This window comes from Stigmatopora argus, chromosome 21 (assembly GCF_051989625.1).
Source record: "Stigmatopora argus isolate UIUO_Sarg chromosome 21, RoL_Sarg_1.0, whole genome shotgun sequence".
NCBI lineage: Eukaryota > Metazoa > Chordata > Actinopteri > Syngnathiformes > Syngnathidae > Stigmatopora > Stigmatopora argus.
Window position 1 is genome coordinate 1,506,560 of NC_135407.1, and position 21,403 is coordinate 1,527,962.

The 21,403-nt window shown below is 41.5% G+C and overlaps 1 protein-coding gene across 5 annotated transcripts; it reads left to right on the plus strand.

Moving 5' to 3' along the window:
* The first annotated feature begins 156 nt into the window (after positions 1–156).
* On the plus strand, positions 157–21,402 carry nfyc (nuclear transcription factor Y, gamma). 5 transcript variants are annotated; one of them, XM_077589928.1, is made up of 11 exons: positions 157–287; positions 10,961–11,070; positions 11,150–11,221; positions 12,954–13,067; positions 15,354–15,449; positions 16,845–17,021; positions 18,149–18,217; positions 18,354–18,503; positions 19,499–19,603; positions 19,688–19,747; positions 20,846–21,402. In XM_077589928.1, the coding sequence occupies exons 2-11, from the start codon at positions 10,972–10,974 to the stop codon at positions 20,963–20,965; spliced, it is 1,062 nt and encodes a 353-aa protein (XP_077446054.1). In that variant the 5' UTR covers positions 157–287; positions 10,961–10,971; the 3' UTR covers positions 20,966–21,402. The 5 variants fall into 5 exon arrangements, with proteins under 5 accessions (XP_077446054.1, XP_077446058.1, XP_077446059.1 ...); XM_077589932.1 differs by having other exon boundaries at positions 11,153–11,221; XM_077589931.1 differs by lacking the exon at positions 157–287 and adding an exon at positions 4,579–5,165 and having other exon boundaries at positions 11,153–11,221.
* The last annotated feature ends 1 nt before the right edge of the window (position 21,403 follows it).

Here is a 21,403-nt window from a genome sequence, read left to right on the forward strand (position 1 = left end):
AAAAATACACTTCATTAGCAATTAAATTTTACACGGACTAAACATGAATAAATATTAATTTCCACACACAAATGATATTAGTTTAAAAATTGAAAGTGTTTATTTCTCAATATTTGAAAACGTAACTACAGCAAGGCCTGCTGTCAGTCCGTGGATGGTGACGTCATCACACCGCGCGACACAGCCTATTTCTGTTCGGGCCGCCGCCATCTTGTTTTACTTCGGCTAGCTTAATAATATAAATAATACTGCCGCACCGGTCTTCGCTTCGACATCCATACGAGAAAGTGAGTACCCAAATTGTGAATCTATTTTTGTGACGAGCATGTGGCTCCGCTACAAATGCTACCGAGGGTGTGGGGACTTAAGTATTTCGCCTGTGTTCATGTGCTCATTCTTAACCAATAGACGATTGTTTTGGGGCGAGATGAACAGCGGCGCCATTTCCTTCCCCGCGCTTTGTGAGGCGCTTATTGGGTGTCCCGCGTATGAAACTGGCGCCTGTTTTCCTCCATCTTGGCTCACGTCGTCAGTGAGGAGTCGATATAGCGGGCCGCTTTGGCGTGAGCCCGAATGGCGCCAGTTGCCTTTCGAGGGAGCATTGGCCCCCTACAAAGCTTGATTGGTGGAATGTAGTCCGAGGTTTGATTGGTCTGAATGACACATCCAAACGTTGTCTTTATTGGTTAGGTCTCCGTCTTGCCCGGACCAGAGTGAAGCTTTAACAACTTCCCACTTGGTGATGGCGGCTGCGACGTACTAAAATAAACTTGTAGGCTTTAACTTGTTTAGCATTCACGTTAGCTCCCGCGAGCCACAAGAGCATAGTGTAGTCGCTAACGTTGCTAACCCTTCAAAACTCCTTTGTTTTTGTGGCGTTACACTGTAGTTGATTTGACCTACAGTTTGTCTCTTCGTCCTTGTCGAATTTTGTCAAGTTATCCACAGTCTCGTTTTGTGTTTTTTTTTTCCTTAGCATTTTGTCGATGTTTGAATAACGTCAGCAGTTTGACGTATGTTGCAAGCCAAGACGAGCGCAAGGTCACAGGGATGATGTACTGGTTTGTTTATAGCAAATGTGCAGTCGCCGCAGTTGACACGTCTTATGCAACAAACCGGGGAATAACGTGCTAATAAACACTTGTGCCATAATAATGCATTTCTGGGTTCATGGTATCCTAAATAAAAGAATCACAACAGCTTATTAGGAAGTAATATAAAATGACAGACTGATGTACCCCTGACCTGTCACCCATCCTAAAAAAAAATCCCTTTCCCAATAAGCACAAGTACGAGACAAATATTGCAAAAATATAATAAACAGAAGACAAATAATAAACACTAGACAAAAGTAAAATGTCATGTTAGAAAACAAATTAGCAATATTTATAAATATTGGTTAAATGCACCCATGAAATTTTCACATAATGAAGTATCTGAAAAAGTTACTGCAATACAGTCGTACCTCAACTTACGAAATTAATTGGTTCCAGAACTATTTTCGTAAATTGAAAATTTTGTAAGTAGAGTTATACTTTATACGTAAATATAAAAATACATTAATAAAAATGGTACCGGTAGAGTTGTACTTTATAATACTAGTAGGGGGTTACATTTTGTGAATGTGAAAAAAATATTTTAAAGAAAATCAGAAACTAATATTTAAATAATAATTAGGATAATTAAATAATTTCTTTCATCTTCTAACTCCATTTCCCATTGTAATTTATAGAAGTGCTATTAATTTGTTGTATATATAAATACTAAACAGTGTGCGGTGTAATTCCTTGTTTTTATTCGATGAACATTGTGCTGCTCTTTCTAGTGTGCAAACCTTGCCCACCTTAGTGCAGTGTAATGCATACGGTAAACGCAGTTCCGTGCTCAGAATTAGCTATTTCATACATCTGTACAATGATGTATGTAATGGCTAGATTGCTCAAATTTAATAAAAATGAGATGAGTCCACCGAATCACACATTTTGGTCCAAAAACCTGTGTTATGTGAGTAGTTGAATGTTGGCTTTGCCTTCATGCTGTGTGTTTATGAAAAGGTCCAATCTGTCTGCTCCGTGTTTATCTCCAAACACGGTGTTGCTGCAGGTCATGGGAAGGTCTGGCGTCCGCTGTGACCTTGCCAGGTGTCTTTTTCAGGGGCGGCCATGTTGGACACACATGGGACCAACCGGTGGGCCCGTCGGTCCCTGTGCTCGTCACCCAAATAGAAAAATGGGGACATCTTGAGAGTTTTGACTCATTTTGCTTCTCTTGCTTGCTTTCTCCTACTCTGTTTCTTATCACTTGGACAGTTTTGGAAGCCTTTCTCACAGAAGTGGCGGAATCATCTGCATACCTGTCAACCTCTGCCGATAACTGCCCTTATAAATGATTATGATTCCCCTTACAAACCCCAAAAAAACCTTACAAACACCGTACGACGAGTCGTACGGTGTTTGTAAGGTTTTTGGGGGGGTTTGTAAGGGGAATCATAATCATTTATAAGGGCAGTTATCGGCAGAGGTTGACAGGTATGCATCTGATGTGTTCTCACCATAGTAGTATAAGAACGTAGGCGTGGGGGATAAATTATTTTGATCATTGATTATCAGCTCCAAGATACAGTGGCGGAACTGTGTTTGTGTACATGATAAATTGTAAGCAGAATGCAAAAATACGTTTTTTTATGCCCTGCATATTAGTGACTGGTGACACAACATGACCAACATGGGATATTAGCATGAGTGCCGTTCAGTCTTATTGTCCTGAGGCGACGGTTTCTGTTTTTGAGGTGCACATACCACCCAACAACAAAGACCATTGTCTGCTAGAGAGTTGCTATCGGGATTCTTCATTTCCTCGGCACGTGTCTAAAAATATGTTTTTCCATGAATAGCACAGAAGCTATTCGTAGCCGTCGATTGCATTAGCTTCCCTGACCACAGCATCACAGTTTTACGTGTCAGCTCCACTAACATCAAAATTAGATTTAATTAAATACCTTTTTGTGGCTGTTGTGAGTCAGAACTTTTGCGGAATGTGAGTAGAAAACGGAAATTATTTTAAGTTACCAGGGTTAATGCCAAATACATCAGAGGATTGGCCCATGCAATAGTCAAAATTGTGCGTATACTTATTTTTGCAAAAGCTTAATGGGATATTGAAAATAGTGGAAAAAAAATAGACAGACAAAATAACAGGTTATCTTGATCTCAACATTTTTATTTTCCTTTCATTATTGTTAGGATGTGTAAATAACATCACAGGAAGCTGCGCAGTAAAACACAGAAGTGGACTTAGTCATTTGCGGCAAGTCTATCTGTGTCAAAATGTAGAATGCCTGATTTCAAGTAAAAAAATATTCCCGGTTGACTGTTTATTTTTTGTTAAAAATTAATCAATTATTTCACAAGGCAATGAATTACACACATTGCAGTTTCTAACACAAGCATCACCAATAATGCAGAATGAATACTAATCGGTAAATGCCAAAGCCCCATTCGAGGTACTTAGAAAATTTTAAATACAGTGTTGTACCTCTACAAACAAAATATTCAGGTTACAAAATGCTTCGACAGGAAACTTTTGACTTAGGATACGAAAGAAATTCAAGTTACAAAACGCAAAGTCTCAAAAATTCCCGACCCGTAATACACTCGGGGCGTCCTGTATTTTATTTTGAAATTTGCCTGGTAGAGTTGCTCTCCCTTTGGCTATCGCCCAACACTTTGCTGGCCTCCTATTGGTTATGAGGCAGCTGAGTCTCCATGACACGCCATTTCTTAAGTTTCCAAGTGTGGTTAATTATTATTTGTATTTTTTCGGGCTCGGGACGGACGGGGGACACCCTGAATAAGTGGCCAGCTGATCACAGGGCAGGAGGAGACGGACAACCATTCACACTCATACCTAGGGACAATTCAGAGTGTCCAACTTGCCTACCATGCATGTTTTTGGAATGTGGGAGGAAACCGGAGTACCCGGAGAAAACCCACATAGAGAACATGCAAACTCCACACAGGAGGACCGATCTGGATTAGAACCCAGGACCCCAGAACTGGGTTCACGTCCATATGCAGGTTAATTCTCTCAGCAAGGATTTAAGGAAAACCTCTAAATCAAGGAGCCACTCACCGTTTGACTTTTATCACGGTTTATCATTTACCTGTTTCACTTACCTTTGAGAGAATATTCAACTTGACCTTTATCGGTGCAATCACAGCAAAGTGCAAAATGTACTTTACAGTGTTCATGTTTTTATGAATCAAATTGATCTCGATAACTGCCATGTTGTACCTGCGTCCGCAAGGATGAATGAGAAAGCAAGGACAAAGTGTCTGTTTGTGTATGTGCGTGTGTATACGGCGTGCGCTTGTACTTTAAATCTTGCGCACGCAACACGCGGCGGCCCGCACTGGCACCCCTGCGGGCCAATGAGCAGTGAGCGCGTCCATTACGACATTCCCTGACCGACCAATGGCGCGACTGCAAAGGCGGGGCTAAAGGGAGACGTCTACTTTGACATTGTAAATAAGAGCGCAGCCACAGACGGAGCAGCGCGCGGAAGGCAAAGGGACGAGTGGCGGAGGGCGGGCGGGGGAGAAGGGGGTCACTGAAGAGGACAATGCAAAAAAAGACAAGCCGGCACAAGCTTGCCGTGCATCTCGCTTAAGGCTTTTAGCTCACTTTTCTCTTTTCTGCGCTTCTATCTTCCCTCTGACCCCTAACGCTGCTGCTCAAGGTAACTTAGAGCAGGAAGTTGGCCATCAACGCAGAAGGGGCGGGCCGAATAGAGGGAATGACGGACGTGCTTGGCCAGCCAATGATAGTGCAGAGCTTCGGGCTGTCGTCGGCTAGGAGGCGGGGCCGGGGTCTCACGTAGCAAGCTGGCTGGATTGATTGCTTGGGCCAACGTTAAAGGCAAAGTGGTTCGAGTCAGGAGTCGGACTGTGACTGCTCTCTAGCAGTCTTTCCTTTTTTGTTTTGAAAGAAATATGGGGAGGGGGACACGGAGAAGAGCTTTAAAAGAGTTTGGTTTCAACCCAGCACCGAAGCGAGAGTGCATTTTCGGAAGGAAGTTCTTGCTGCAAGGAGACTCAAATAGCGTCCTTTGCACCCCCTCCCCTCCATCAGCACGGGACGGACCATCCACCATGAAGGGCACGCGGGTGAGTGCGACCACTAGAAATACATAGTTAACAATAAACAAAATGAATGACAGAGGGGCACCGGTAATTGTTCTGGCCTCCGGTAGTGATGACGCTGTCCTGTCCTGAGTTGTGTCCTTGAGTTGGAACAGCAGCAGCTTGCTCTTGAGGCTGTCACTTGTTGTGTTCTGATGTCATCACTACGCCAACAATATTATGAATACTGTTCATTTGCCAAATCAAAATATGAAATAACAGTAAATCCAATACAGGTTTTAGTCCACCTTTTTTCTTAAATGGTCGAAATTTTGGAAAACAATGCACAAAAAGCCGGAAAATAGGAAACAAATAGACAAGATTAGTTAAAAATCAAGTATCTAAAATACAAAAATGGTGCAAATAATTGCATGTCAAATGCACAAGATTAAGTGTATAGTCCAGAGTATAGCAGGAAAAAACACTGAAATAGAATTAAAATATACTAATCAACAGAAATTGAAGTATTTGGTGCGTAAGGCAACGAAAATATAAAAATACAAAATATTTTTCAAATACTTATATTTGTTCAATATAGAAATATGAGTGAAAAAACACCAAATATAGCAGAACATCACAATTTAGGACTTAACTAGGCTTTGAATCAAATTGAAAGTCATCGGATTTGCATTCTGTCACGATTCCTCCTAAAAAATCCTTTTGACGTTGTCTTGCCCTTCTGTCATTGTTTGTCACTAAACAAAGTACTGACAGTAATTACAGCCCCAAACATTAATATTTACGCATTTCACATGAGTTAATTGGGACCCTCATCTTTTCAAACGTTCTTGTTTACACACCGGCGTCATCCGCTGACACAGCGGCATCCATCTTAAAGGGACACGCAAAGGTTGGGGGGGGGGGGGGGGGGGCGTTGAGGGTTGGAGGTGCAGCTGGTCACAGTGACCTCCACCCCCCCACGACTCCCCCAACACTGCCAGCCTTCCAGATGGGCTGTGGAAGGATGAGGAGAGAAAGGGGGCAGGCACAGGAGGCTAGTGGTCTGATCTGATCTCTTGTGATGGAATCTTTTTTGGAGGGCGCCGCTTCCCCTCGCTTGCCCCTTTCACTCTCCATTCCTGTTCTCTCGCTCTTGTTGAAACTTTCCACTGCTTTTTTTTTTTTTTACAACAGTTAGGAAGACTAAAAATAACCCAGCTCTAAGTTGAATCTAACATCTCGAGGGTTTGGATGTGAATGTTTGTGGTAGCGGTGGCGGCCCGCAACGCCGCTGAGGTCAGTGCAAGTGCTGCGTCCCTTTTGCCCTTGGCAGGTAGCTTAGCCTTCCTCCCGCCTCCTCTTCCTCAGCGGCCTGGCGTTGGATGAAGGTCACAAGAATGCGAGGAAGTATGTGGAGGAAGTGAAAGCTAAAAACGAGAGGGGGTTGCTTGGTTCTGCTAGCTGTGTGCTAACTCATTCAAGTTCGGGTTGACCATAGTACTCCAGTACAAACCCCTCTTGATCTAACATCCAATCCAGTTCAACCCTACGTCGTCACGTTCCGTTCTGGCAAATGACCTTGACGGATCAGTGACGAGCACTTCCTGGATTTTGCTCAAATGCAGGACCAAGGGCAAAGTTTGAAGAATAGATGGTTTTGTGTCCTAAAATACCCATAGAACCCATGCGGGGTCTTGTAGTTAATCTATAATTACCTCCTGGGAACTTGTTTTTTTTTCCGGTAGTAGATGATTGACCCCTCTTATTGGATTGGTTACTCTGTTTGTGAACACGTCTTTCAAGGTCAACATCTGTTGCCAAAGACGGTAGCTTTAGCGCAAAGCAATCACGGCGACACGTTTTGTTTCCCCTCTCCGCAGACCTTCAGTCATTTCACTCGTCACCATTGGGAAGGTCGATTTGAGGTCGCGGCGCGGGAGGAAGGAAGGAAGCTGGCCGTCTCCAGTCAGGATTTTGCCATAACTCGTTGCAGCAAATAAATGAGGCTATTTTCGGAGCAGATCGCCCTTTCGGCGGCTCGCACGCGTGTTTTCGCATTGGTTACTTTAAAATGTAACTCCTCTAATTTGGTTCAAATGACGTTTTTGTGCGTGCATGGAACCTTTTTGTACTGGGCATGGTTTTCAAGAAACAAAGGAAACTAGCTCACTAGCATAGCGACATAACAAAGCTTAGAAAAGCAAAAACAGAAATCGGGTGAAATTTTGGGGAAAATAATTAGCTCCCATAAAAGACATCTTTTTTTTGCTGTTCAGTAGGCACAGATTATTTTTTTTAGTAAATTATCCTGTTTTAAATGGGGAAAAAGCTGCTTTAAAAAAATACTCCCCTCCGTTTTTTTTTTAACATTTTCTTCCCAATTATTGATGGCTTTTTACTTTTTGAGGGAATAGAACAAAAAAAACAAGCAACAAAGTCTGGCTTGTACTTCTAAAATTAAAAATCATAGATTTAATAGTATATCTGCAAAGTTGTAAATTACATTTGACACTTTTCTTCTGGTCTTTGCCATTCAAAGGGAGCAGTGACAGTTTTTTTTTAATTGGTATAAAAGTTCTAAATTCCTCCAAAAAAAAAAGTCATGCTACCATGCACATTTTTGTGCATGTTTTTAAACTTGTATTTCTTTGGTCACCATGCTAGCACAAAAAAAAAAAAAAATGGCACTTGGCACGCTCATCCGCTCATTTGTCAATGAACCACAAAACAATTAAAGGAGTGAAACTTAATGATTTAATTGATATAGTTCCTTTAATTTTTAGTACACTCACGCTTACGGCGAACTGCTATTGCCACGTCAGGGTTTGTCGCTATCTTGGCAGGCGCTATTGAGACTGTGGGTGCTCGATGTCCCGCTGGAAAAGAAACATTAGCACTGCTGCTGATTCAGCGCAGCAGCATTGACTTTCTCGAAGGAAGAAGAAGAAGAGGTGTCAGGTGAAAGTCGTAAAGGTTGAGGATAAACGTCAGCAAGCGGAAACCCTACACCGCAGCTTCTCTGCGACCTGAAAGGACGATAATGGCGGTGCTGCAGAGAAGAGGAGATGATAGATGTCCTTCACACTGCGCCGACCGACATAGGCAAAGAAGCTAAGCTATGGTGGAAAAACGGTGACATTCTGGACAGAAATAGGCTTCGTCAATATGTTTTTTCATCTCTCATATCAACGAGAAATATTAGGAAGCATTCTCACTAGAAAACGATAAAAACATACTGTTGAATTAAAACTTCTCTGACACATTTACCTAGTTTTTGTATCGGGTTGCCGTTTTTTTGCACTTGTTTCGTCCCCTATGACTATTTGGAGTAAAGTTCTAAAAAAAAGATCACAGAAAGACTTGGAAAGAATGCGAACGTGCTGACATTTCGCTATTGTTTCCCACCATGTCATTGTTGGGACATTAAAGGCTAACTCCTGACGCTAATGGACTCAATTGTTCAGGTTTAGCGCGAGGGAGAGCGACTTTCCCTGCCTGGCAGGCACGCTCAGGGACAAGGCCATTTTGTTTGGGATCACCACGAGACCAGTTGCTGATTTAACCGCCTCTCCCGGCCGGGACAAACGAGCTCTTCTCTCGCCTTGTTGCACTTGGAATCCCGGATGCCGGAAGACGTCGTGGATCGGCGTACTTCGCAGCCGCGTTTCAGTCGAATTTGAAATTGAGCGGATGAGCGCGCACGGCGGGCTGTTTTCAAGGTCAATCACTCGACTGTCATGGCAGCCACAAGTGACGCCATTGATTACCACAGCGGCCTCTCTGTCGCATTCATTCAGGTTGCTACGAAGTTCAATAGCACCCATGACATTCAAGAGGGGAATTTTCTGACCTAGGGCCTGTAGAATTCGAACCACAAAAAAAGTACGGTTATTTTCTCGCGTATAAGCCGTCCCCACGTATAAGCCGTACCCTTAAATTGCCTTAAAATCGTGAATTTTACAATTTCTCGTGTATAAGCCGCCCCCGGATTCACAATTTTCATCTGTATGTTTATGGTTTTAATGGAGAGTACAAATGTGTTACTTAAAAATCATCGCACATGGTATTTCTCAGATAGTGTATGAATCAAAAGCATATTATTAGGGTCAAAATCATAGGCAAGTTAGTAATTCATCCAGTAATGGTTGTTTTCTTACTGCAAAACAGAAAATAACTAAAAAATAGTAAATGTTATTTTGCCGACATATACTGGTGAAAAAGTGTATAGCATTTTGTTCGCATATAAGCCTTGATTCAGTCATCATTTTTTTAGAGTTACAAATGCGGCTTATATGTGAGAAAATACCGTACAGACTTGTCAGTCTTGAGGAAAATTCTGCTTTTGGGAAGAGTTTTGACCCACATAGCTCACCGGTGGCGGCATAGCACCCGCGGTTTTGTCTGTCTCATCCCTGTCCTGTATTAAAGCCTGTGGCACTGTGGCGCAAACTCAGGCAAAGGTGACTGTATCTCTTGAGAGCGAGACTGCGATCCAGACATTTGGTAGTTGTGCGTGCCCAGACATGCTACACCCCCACATTCCCCAAAGAGATTCCTCGCATGCCGTAGTAACCTGCCGGATCCTCTTTCAGACACCCCCAATCCCCCTCCTTTAGCGTCTTCCTAACCCCAACAGCACTCTGTGAACATGTTACTCGGGTTCTTTGCCACTGAACACGGTGGCATCGTTCCTATCCCAAACACGCTAGGCGAGGAGGGCCAGCTATGTGGGTAGATAGTGACAATCCCACCAGGACAAGAATAGAAGCATGTTCAAGCCTTATTTTTAAAAATGAGATGATGATATTAATAGTATGTTGTGACGGTATATGACCCCGGCGTGTTCGACATAGCCGCTTAAACGATGCCACGCGTTGTGTTTGTTATGCCACTGAACAGTTCAGTTCATTTCAGGACACCATGCCTTTAGAATGGTAGCAAAAACCAAGGGGAAGGCCACATTTAAAATTGCACTGGGACATTTATTGTCTTGTTAGGTGGTGCTCAATTAGAAGGTGATGATGACAAGCTTCAAACCCTTTTAAACTGTCTGTCAAAGCTTTTTGACAGTTGCGTTGTTGAGGTCTTTGGTTGAGGGCCTGGTGCTTTATGGGTGGAAAAGATGAGCCATCAAAGTGCAATGATCACCTCTGTTAAATGGATAGCGGAAACCTGTGACAGAGGTTTTAACAACTCTAGTGTTTGGAAAACTACAATTTACTTCAGCAACTGTTGTGGCAGATTTTTTGAAACTGAACAAGACCAACACTGTACACGGAGGAAGAGTACTACGCTTATGATACTTCTGGGATTGGCGATGGTTAAACAACAGTGTCAGTGGCGGAATTCTAACAAAGTAGGGGAAAATAGGGTGAAGTTTAAAACCTTCTCTGCCGCCACCGTGACTTTGTTTAAAAGGTACCAATACCGATTTGGGAGTGCATACCTGTCAACCTCTGCCGATAACTGCCCTTATAAATGATTATGATTCCCCTTACAAACCCCCCAAAAAACCTTACAAACACCGTACGACGAGTCGTACGGTGTTTGTAAGGTTTTTGGGGGGTTTGTAAGGGGAATCATAATCATTTATAAGGGCAGTTATCGGCAGAGGTTGACAGGTATGGGAGTGTGAAGGTGGATACCAACTTGACTACATAGTCATGGGGACATGACAAATATGTTGGCTGTGCTTGTGTGAAAGATCCATGTGTCATTTATGGTCTAGGATTACCATCTGAAATTCTTTTATGATGCGCTACCCACTGCAAAACAGAGCCAATATCCACTCGTAGAAACAAAACTGTACTAATGCTAATGTTTCTATTCTCTCCATGCAGCTTTCCAGATCATGTCAGCGGATTCGTTTGGTGCCGGCGGCAGCGATGCCCAGCAGACGCTTCAGTCCTTCTGGCCTCGCGTCATGGAGGAGATCCGGAACCTGACTGTTGTAAGTAGACGTTACAAACAAACGGAAGATCACCAATTGGTTGTTTTTGCCTTTTGCTGAACCCATTTCTTGATTCCAGAAGGACTTTCGCGTGCAGGAGTTGCCTTTAGCTCGAATCAAGAAAATCATGAAGCTAGATGAAGATGTGAAGGTAAAAGAACGGAACCAATACCGGATTTTTTTCTCCGGGAAGAGGGCACATGCCACGTGGCGGGCGATTTATTTTGCTCGTCCCGGCTGGATTATCGGCTCGGACCGCGAGCGGGACGCGGCCCATGTCGTGTCAAGAGCACCGTCCTCTCCTGTTAAGCAGCGGCTTAAAAGCAGTAAAGAGATCAGGAGATCACTGGCGTATATATGAGGACAGCGAGACCCTTCTGGGAGCCGCAATTCGGCAGTTCTCACTGCTCTTTTAAAGCCTTTAGCTGCTTATATTACATAGTGATGAAGCTACAAGAAACGTCACTTATAGCTTCCTTGCTGTAAGATTCTAAAATGTAAAAAAGTCAAGTTTTTAATGATTATACATTTCAATTATCTTACATTTAAATTTGACCAGGTCAAACACTAGGTGTCCAATATTTGTTTTCTGTTCAAACTGTTGTCACACTAGATTTGTGCTATTGACTTAGCTTTGCGGTGGTTTAGAGAGCTTAAATATTGTGTGCAATAAAAAAATAGTGTTAATTCGAAGGGGAAATGACATTTTTTTAGCATTTTATCCCAATAGTTTCAAAAATATTGTCAGCGCAAATTTTCTGGAAACATTCAGAGATTATTTTGAGGCTACCCCCTCCAACTCCTTTTTTTCTGTATGTTACATTAATCGTAATGCCTTGTTTTGCTAGTACATCAAGATTTGTTCCCCTTTTAATATATTTTAGAGACGTTAGAAGGCTTCATTCTTCAATTTAACCTGCCGACTGCTATTAGCAAGAGTTGTTTTTTGGAAGGTTATCAACAGACACGCAACTCTTTTCTCATTTTTAACCACACTTTAGCTTTGTCACAGTACAGTGTACTAATTCTATGTCGCTGGTTAAATGGTGGCCTTTCGTAAAATCAAACTTTCCTTCCAAAATTTGAAAATTACTGTCTTTGAAAAATCGCAAGAAAATTGTTCCTTGCTTGCTATCGAGCAATCAGTTCTTAGACTGCTTATAAGTACTGCTGTCTTGCTTAACAAAATATGTCAAACATGTAGACCATATTTTTTTGGGATCATAAGTCGCACCAGCCGAAGAATACACATTGAAGAGGAAAAAAATATATATATATAAGTCACACTGGAGTATAAGTCATGTTTTTGGGAGGACAATTTTAGATTTTTATCAAAAACCAAGAACAAATGTATGTTAAAGTAACAATAATAAAATGGGGAACTATGGGCTAAATAAGCATTTGCTAAGACAAGTTTTTTTAGATTACTATAGTGTAAAAAAACAACAAAAAAACAACATAACAAGCTGGTCAGAGAGAAAAAAAAAATACATAAGTCACACTGGAGTATAAGTCGTGTTTTTGGGAGGACAATTTTGGATTTTTATTAAAAACCAAGAACAAATATACGTTAAAGTAACAATAATAAAATGGGGAACTATGGGCTAAACAAGCATTTGCTAAGACATTTTTTTAGATAACTATAGTGTAAAAAAACAACAACAAACCAACATAACAAGCTGGTCAGAGAGAAAAAAAATACATATACAAGTCACACTTGAGCATTAGTCGCAGGCCCAGCCAATGAAAAAAGTGACTTATTGTCTGCAAAATATGATAATTTAAGTTTATACATTTTTCTAATCACACTTTATTTTTTTCATATTGAACTGTACAGATCGCTTTCACGTTTTACACGATATTTTTTTTCACCAATCGTGCAGATGATCAGTGCCGAGGCTCCCGTGCTGTTCGCCAAAGCGGCACAGATCTTCATCACGGAGCTCACTCTTCGAGCATGGATCCACACGGAGGATAACAAGCGGCGCACGCTACAGGTCAGTCCTCGTCCGTACTTTAGTTGTTGCTCCTATTTCATAATGTACTTGGCGGACGGAGCTTTCTTTTGCGGGCAACGAAAGCACACGTTGCTTTTATTGCGGTTCACTGAGGGCTGGTGACAGTGTACGTGGTCATGCAAAAGGGGGCCTCATAGCAGCCAATCCCCCCCTGAGGAATGACTCTGCCTTCACTTCTCACTCCCTTCACTGATTCTGAAAGCCAGGCGGACGCCACTGACCCACTTTCTGCTCACCCCACGCTGCCATTTGGGCCCGAAGTTGAATAAGCCGGACTCTGGGAACGGCGCTAAGGGGGAGGGCAGGGTGCTGGTTGTAATGGAGTGGAGGGGCATGGTGGGAGCAATGGGAACAGTTGGGATGTCAGCTCAGAGCTCGTCTCACCAGGACGTTAAGAAGGGAAAATTGTGAAGCAGAACATGAAAGCCTTTAAGTCCACTTTATCCATTCACATACCTCGTGGAGATTAGCGTGTCTGCGTGTGCATGTGTGTTTTTGAGGGTGGTGTGATGCAGGTACAACGTTATCACGTTCATCAGACTATGGCTGGAAAGTTTAAAGCTTGTGACTTAGTTTGGAGAAGTTTTTGCCTGACATTGTCCTAATGACAAATTCAATTTGAAGCAAAAAAATATCTCAGAAAAATGACTTAAGTGGACCTTTACTCAATCCAATCCATTTGGGCAAGTGTGTGACGTGCTGCATTATCAAGTTCATCTCTCCTGGAAAGTCTGTCATTGACAGGGATGGACGTCTAGAACATTTTGACTGGAAGTGAATGATTATGTATCAGTTTAACTGAGCTAAAGGCAATGGAGATTTTTGTTGTTGTCATCACTGACAAGGAAACCACATTTTAGAATAATATTAAAGCCTCAAGATAGACACTTTAAGATGCAGTTCTTATAATGGAGATATAACACACATTATATCATACCTGTCAACCTCTGCCGATAACTGCCCTTATAAATGATTATGATTCCCCTTACAAACCCCCAAAAAACCTTACAAACACCGTACGACTCGACTCGTTCAAAAATCATTTTGTAAAATCTAAAAATATATAAAAATATTTTCTATTTTCCACTTTAATATGGAAAATAATGATTAAAAGAGATTTTCCCTTACTAAGAAAAAAAAGCTCAAATAAACATTGTTTTAGATCTATAAAAAACTTAATATTGAGGGCTTTTGATCCAGTTCATTTAATCATTTTTTTAAATTTAAATATCTAAAAATTATATCTAAAATGGTCCGGCCCACATCAAATCGAGTTGACGTTAATGCGGCCCGCGAACAAATAATAAAATGGGTGAACAGAAGTTCACTCAAGATTTTTCCAATTAGGGTGTTTAGTTATTGTATGTTTTTTATATCACAAACTTTATATTAAAACACAAGCAACTGTTTTAATTTGCCAAAAAGTAGCTCCCTTAAAGCCACAGGCAGGTTTTCCTGAACACACGTGCACGTAATGCCATTCCGGGTCACCACAGCAACGCTTATCAATGGAACAAGTGTAAATGTGTGACCCGGTGTGGCCAGATATTAATCAAGTAGTAGCTATAAATAGCTCCCCTAGTGCTGGGTGGGTCACAATGGAGGGGGTTCTGACAGCCAATATCCTGTGGAAAATTCCAGAGGCGGCGCTCGACTGTGGACATGGGAAGAGATGTAGTATAGCAATCACAGACACTCTGTATAGTTTTCCCCTTCTAGAAAAAAAATGGCCTCAACCATTAAAACTAATTGTCACTGTAGTTTTGTGCAGTTATAGTTTTTTGGGGGGAGGTGATTTTAAAAACAAACTAAAACTAATTAAATGCATGTCCTTAGTTGCATTAACTTAGCTGGCTGTGAACAGAGTGGAGCTAGATTCAAAGAGGCAGCAAATGTTGCCAATTTAGCGATTTGATTGCTCTATTTAGCCACTTTTCCGATCCCTCTAGCTGTGTTTCCCAACCTTTTGTTGAGCCAAAGGCAGTCATTTTACACAAGAAAATTTCCATGACAGAAATAACGATGAGCTTGTCAGTTTACTCATTAATTGACTTACTCCGTGTGATTGATTTAGAGCATAGTGACCTATTTTTCATAACACTGAATATTTTGTCCCATGATTATTCCCACCAAATGAGAGAAGAGACTTCTTTTGTCACCAGGCAAGAGGTTGAATTTTACCTGATTCCATTCTTCAATGCTGAGAATTTTGTCTGTACTATACTTTTAGTCCTAAAAGCATTCCCATTTATGCCATATTTACAGCGGAATGACATCGCCATGGCAATAACCAAGTTTGACCAGTTTGACTTCCTCATTGACATCGTCCCAAGAGATGACCTGAAGCCCCCGAAACGACAGGTAGGATATTCCTCTCTCTCCATGTAGTTTCTATTTTTATTTTGTTTTAAAACAGATTACCAACCCAACTGCTGTTCCTGTGTTGGCAACATAGAGGCGCTGTAAACATCCTTGACTGGAAGCTGTCAGTCGGAGGGGCAAGGGCTTTCAGTCGGATGTTTGCAGCGTCTTATTGCTTTTGACATCTGGCGACGGCTCCCCGCCAACCTTTCAGGGCAAGCGCTTCTCAAGAGGACGGCCACGTGATCTATTTGCATCTTCCGGGCGTGTAAACATCCTACACTCTCAGCTGTGCTGTCATTGAAGCTGGGAGAGGGGTGTTTACGCTCCTGGTGATGGCCAGGACATGGGGCAGCATCCATTCACTTTGTTGATGCTTATGGAAGCCTTAGGGACGGACTTACACTTTGCACGCTCCAAGTAGGAGAATCTACAGTTGTTGTCTTTCTATTGGGCAAGGTAGCAGCTAGCTCAGACTATGGCCTGTTAGACCTTTTAATCCGGACCGCCAATGTTGTCCAAATCCTTATAAAAAATAAAATAAATAAAAATTTAATATTTTTTTTCATGCGGTCAAAATACAGGAAATCATTGGATGACCTGCATGAGCAATTCTGCCGTCGGTTTTGTGATTTTGGAAAAATTGGCAGCTGGTGTCATGTCCTTTCTCACAAGACCCGGAAAACGGTTCCACAGGAGACGGCCTCACAGCTCTGAGATCGAGGGTTCAATCTCAGGGGGGTACCCATGTTTGCATGTTCTCCCTGGTCTTGCGTGGGTTTTATCGGAATACTTTGGTTTTTCCCCACGCCCCAAAAAACATGCATGTTAGGCTGGTTGAACACTCTAAATTGACCGTAAAAGGCCTGGCCACAAATCCACAGTGTCCCCAACCTGGACCCCACAGTTGCCTTGGATAGGCTCCAGCACCCCCGCTACCCTTATCTGATTAATCAGTATAAAAAATTAATGAATATTTGCTGGCTACATAATTGCCACCCATTTAGAATCTCCTGAAGGTGAGAAATAATTGATTCATTTCCTTTCACAATTGTGGTTAAGCTTTCTATTAGTTTTTTTGTTAACTCTTTACTGACCATCTTCAAAAAATGTTTTTACCTTCCCCACCAAAAGTAGGTGTTGTAAATGATGTTAATTCCTCAAATACCCAAACGTATTTTCTTCCCTTCCACGGAAGAGAAGCGATCACTCTTCTTATTGACCCGCATTACGATGCGCTCATAACGAATCTCTGGTTCAAACGGCGTCACTCTTTCCCCCCTGCAGGGACAACCTATCAGTTATTCATCAGCGTCACCCCTCTACGATTACACATGCTAAGGTGCGAGTGCTGACAAGCTTCCTTCTCTTTGCACCCCCAATTTGTGTGTGTAGGAGGAGATGCGTCAGACGGTGGCCCCAGCAGAGCCGGTCCAGTACTACTTCACCCTGGCGCAGCAACCCGGCACTGTGCAGGTACAGGGTGCGCAACAAGGCCAGCAAGCCGCTGCACAAACGGCCACCACTATCCAACCCGGGCAGATCATCATCGCGCAGCCGCAGCAAGGACAGGTATCAGTCAAGTGGTCAGACAGGAACTGCTAAACCTGCCTGTCCAGGCCTTTTAACTGAGGTTTAGTAGGAACCAGAAGCACCTGGCTTTATTGACATAAGTTAGTTCACACAAAAAGTAGGCATGGATGAATTCTAAAGAGGAAGCAGTTACACTAAGCCAGGGGTCGGGAACCTTTTTGACATAGAGAGCCATAAACAATTCCCATACCTGTCAACCTCTGCCGATAACTGCCCTTATAAATGATTATGATTCCCCTTACAAACCCCCCAAAAACCTTACAAACACCGTACGACTCATAGAAATTAGGATTCAGTTTCAAATCAGGCCCTCAAACAAGAGTTTTGACTGAGGGGTTTAAGTCAGGGTAAAAGTTTCAACACAAGTTTACAGATTAGAGTTAAAGTTCAATATGGTTTAGAGTATGTTTGTATGTTACTTCGGAGATTACAAAATATGTTCATGACAGTTTCAGGGTGTAAAGTTAGGGTGATTGTTCCAAATAAAAGTTTTCTGGTCAGATAACGGTTAGGATATCAAACTACAGACTGAAATCAAATTTAGCTTTTAAAGCAGTGGTTTCAATATATTGTTTCCAGAGTCAGAGTTTTATAAGTCATTCAAAGTAGCTTTTAAAGCCAATCTTGGGCTTTCTAAGTAGGTTTTCAAGCAAGATTTTACCTGATCGAATTTACTAGATAAAATACAGTAGATTTCATCATATTTTAGAAATGTAGAAAACTATGCCAAATTGTGTTTGTCTTCCTTAATTTCCCAATAGACAATATCACATGAAATAAATAAATAAATAAAAAATTGGCAGCAATTTGTAGTTTGGATCCAAAGTAAGGTTTGAATTCAAAAAAGATTTTCAAAGTAGGTTTCTGAGCCGCAGTTATGGCTTTGATGAAGGAGTTCCAAGACAGGCTTTCTCTTTTAGTAGAATCATTTTCAAAAAGTGCACACCCGTCCGTCTTTGTCTGCATCATTGTGTGTCCCATTCCTGGCATTTTCCATTCCGATGCATTGATCATTTTGCTTTTTCCTAAATGTTATCATCCGCCCACGTCCTTACTTCCTCGCTTCTGCTTTGCCGTTCTCTTCCTCCACGTCTGTGGGCCATCAGATGCTTCAAGGTGCCACCATGCAGCAGTTACAGCAAGTGCAGGTGCAATCACAGGGCACACCCATAACGGTAAACACCACATGCGCTTGCTTAATCACCCTCCCCAATGTGGCCCAAATCCATCCTAGTTCATCCAAGGACATCATCTTCTAGGTCTTGTTTTATTTCTTCTCATCAACGTTGCAACCTCTCTCATTTTAAACAGAGTGCCCCCGTGGCCATGCAGGTGGGCGACCAGCAGGTGCAGATCGTCCAGGCGACCGGGGGGCAAACCCAGGCAGGCCAGGCCCAGGGTCAGACCATGCAGGTCATGCAGCAGATCATTACCAACACAGGAGAGATCCAGCAAATCCCGGTGAGACGACAAAAATTAACAGAGGATACCGTCAACTTTGAACAAATTGTTTTGTTTTGTTCAATTTGTAGTTCCAAAAACAATCATGTCATGTAGTTAAACCAAAAGTTTTTGTGGGAAAAAAAGTAAGTTTTTTAATCGTTCTGTACAGTACTGGTTTCTTATAAGAAACCAAACGCAAAATTTCATTTGAAAAACTGGACTAATTTGCCATTTATTATTTTATATATATGTGTCTGTGTGTATATGTATATATACATACATATACATATACATATATATATACGTATATATATATATACATATACATATACACATACACATACACATATATATACATATACACATACACATACATATATACATATATATACATATATACATATATATACACATATATATATATATACATATATATATACATATATGTGTATATATATATGTGTATATATGTATATATATGTATATATATATATATATATATATATATATGTGTATATATATGTATATGTATATGACCAAAGTAAGCCTGGCTTTCTAGGATACAGTGCTACACTAAACAGTTTTAGCATGTTCTTAACCTCCTATGACCTGGCGTCCACATGTGTGGACATCACATTTTTAGTTGTCAAAGACGACATTGTTAAATTATGGACTAGGTTAGGTTAGGTTAGAACTTTATTTCATCCTGTATTCGGGAAACTTCATGGTTGCAGTAGCAAGACAGACACAGGACACACAAGACATTGTAGACCTAGGTAAGAAACTGGAGCCACACACAGGAACTCCACAAGGTGGGGACCTTCTGCAAGGGCCTGGTGTCCACTTATGATGTGGACATCATTTTTTTTCAGAAACTACATCATGTAAAAAGATAATTCTTTGGTTTTACACTCATCAGGTTCCAATTAACCTAAATATCAAAGAGAAAATAAAAATCCATGCCTTGCAAGAGGGTCTTAGGAGGTTAAAGACACTTTGTCGATTGAACGCAGGTACAACTGAATACAGGCCAGCTGCAGTACATCCGCCTGGCCCAACCCGTCTCTGGTGCGCAGGTGGTGCAAGGACAGATTCAGACCCTCCCCAACACTCAGCAGGTAGCCACCATTTGGTGACTTCTGATCATACCCCTACTGTCGTCTGGCGTCTGGCGTCTCACCTACTAGCGATTGTGTTTTCAGATCACGCAGACCGAAGTGCAAGCAGGACAGCAACAGTTCAACCAGTTCACTGATGGGCAGGTAACTTAGTAGGGGTTTTAAATTAAAAGTCAGGGATCAGAATTTAGGGATGAGTATCCTAAATTCCCCTTTGCTGTACAGTGGTACCTCGAGATACGAGCTTAATTCGTTCCCGGACTGAGCTTGTATGTCGATTTATTCATAACTCAAATGAACGTTTCCCATAGAAATGAACTAAAAACAAATTAATTCATTCCAACCCTCTGAAAAAACACCCAAAACAGAATATTGGATTGGAAAAACATTTTTATTTGTTCTAATTTGCCATCTTATAACAAAGTAACAAAACACTAGTGGTTTAATAGTACTAAAATGTGTTTAATAGTACTGAAATTAGACGGATTTGAGGAGTGAGAGAAGGGGGGATTTTCTGCACGGCAACGCGCTTGTAACATAACAAACAAATTTAAATGAACTTGGATGACGATGCAGACACACTCAAAATAAATTAATCTAACCTTAGACTAAACTTAATTCTAATTTTGTTTTAAATTTTGATACCTTTCTTCTCCCGGGTTGGCTTTATTTACCCCGCCTCCACCCTGACTTTCAGATGCAACTTATCGAGGGTTCTTTGCTTTTGTCTTCCCTTCAAAATATTCCCAAAACGATAGGATAGGATAGGATAACGCACGACCACTTGCCAATGAGAACTAGTATATACGCCATACGCACTGACTAACGGGAAAAAAAAACATGCAAAAAAAATGCAACGCTCCGCCTAGTGCTCGTAGAGACATTACACGAGGGAGTTGCGGGGAGAGACACAGTGGCCATGATGATCTTATGAGCAGCCTCTCGCGTCCGCTGTATGCTCGTATATCAAAATTTGTCTCGTATCTCAAGATAAATATTTGCCCGAAATTTTACTCGTATCTCAAATTGCTCGTATGTCGAGGTACCACTGTAATGGTTTAAGTTCCACATTTTTTTTTTCTTCCCAAAACCAGATTTAGAGATTGATGTGACCTTGACTAGATAGACTTTGATCCAGGGATTCAATCTCAATCAGGGTTGCAAATGAGTGTTAGAATTTCAAGCCATTTTAAACAAGGTTTTAAGCCATCACCACCGTCCGTGTCTCTTCTTGCTCTACAGCAGTTGTATCAGATTCAGCAGGTGACAGTGCCGGCGGGTCAGGATCTGAGCCAGCCCATGTTCATTCAGTCCACCAGCCAAACGGGGGAAACGCAGGTCACTCAAGTCACCACTGACTGAGCTCGACATACGCCCTATCGTTCGTTCTTCTCTTTTGTACAATAGTCTTGTTTTCATAATGTTCCTTTCCCACCCACTTAGTATTTTACGTTTTATACTTTTTGATACGTTGTCGACTGGAATCGGTCTTATTTTGTGTCATTGTTTGTTGGAAGTAGCCATTTTACTACACAAGCACACACACACTGCGTCAGAAAAATGGACATCACAGGTTTTTATTTAATTTTTCATAGATCTAACCTCTCCCTTTTTCACTGTTTCTTTTAATTTTGTACAGTAATTATCAACAATTGACGTCATTTTTGTGTGTGCATGTGATCCAGACTGCCAGCCGTTATGATGTGGAAAGATGGGTACAATTTTATTTTTTGGAATGTTTTTCAGGCAACCTTTGTCAGTGACAAAAAAAACCGAAAGGAATAAAAATATTCAAATTGT

Bases quoted from the DNA above. Each gene is read 5' to 3' on its own strand.
- nfyc (XM_077589928.1), top strand. From the start codon at position 10,972: ATGTCAGCGGATTCGTTTGGTGCCGGCGGCAGCGATGCCCAGCAGACG. The intron at 13,068-15,353 runs GTCAGTCCTCGT...CCATATTTACAG, and splicing joins ACAAGCGGCGCACGCTACAG to CGGAATGACATCGCCATGGC. The intron at 15,450-16,844 runs GTAGGATATTCC...TTGTGTGTGTAG, and splicing joins TGAAGCCCCCGAAACGACAG to GAGGAGATGCGTCAGACGGT.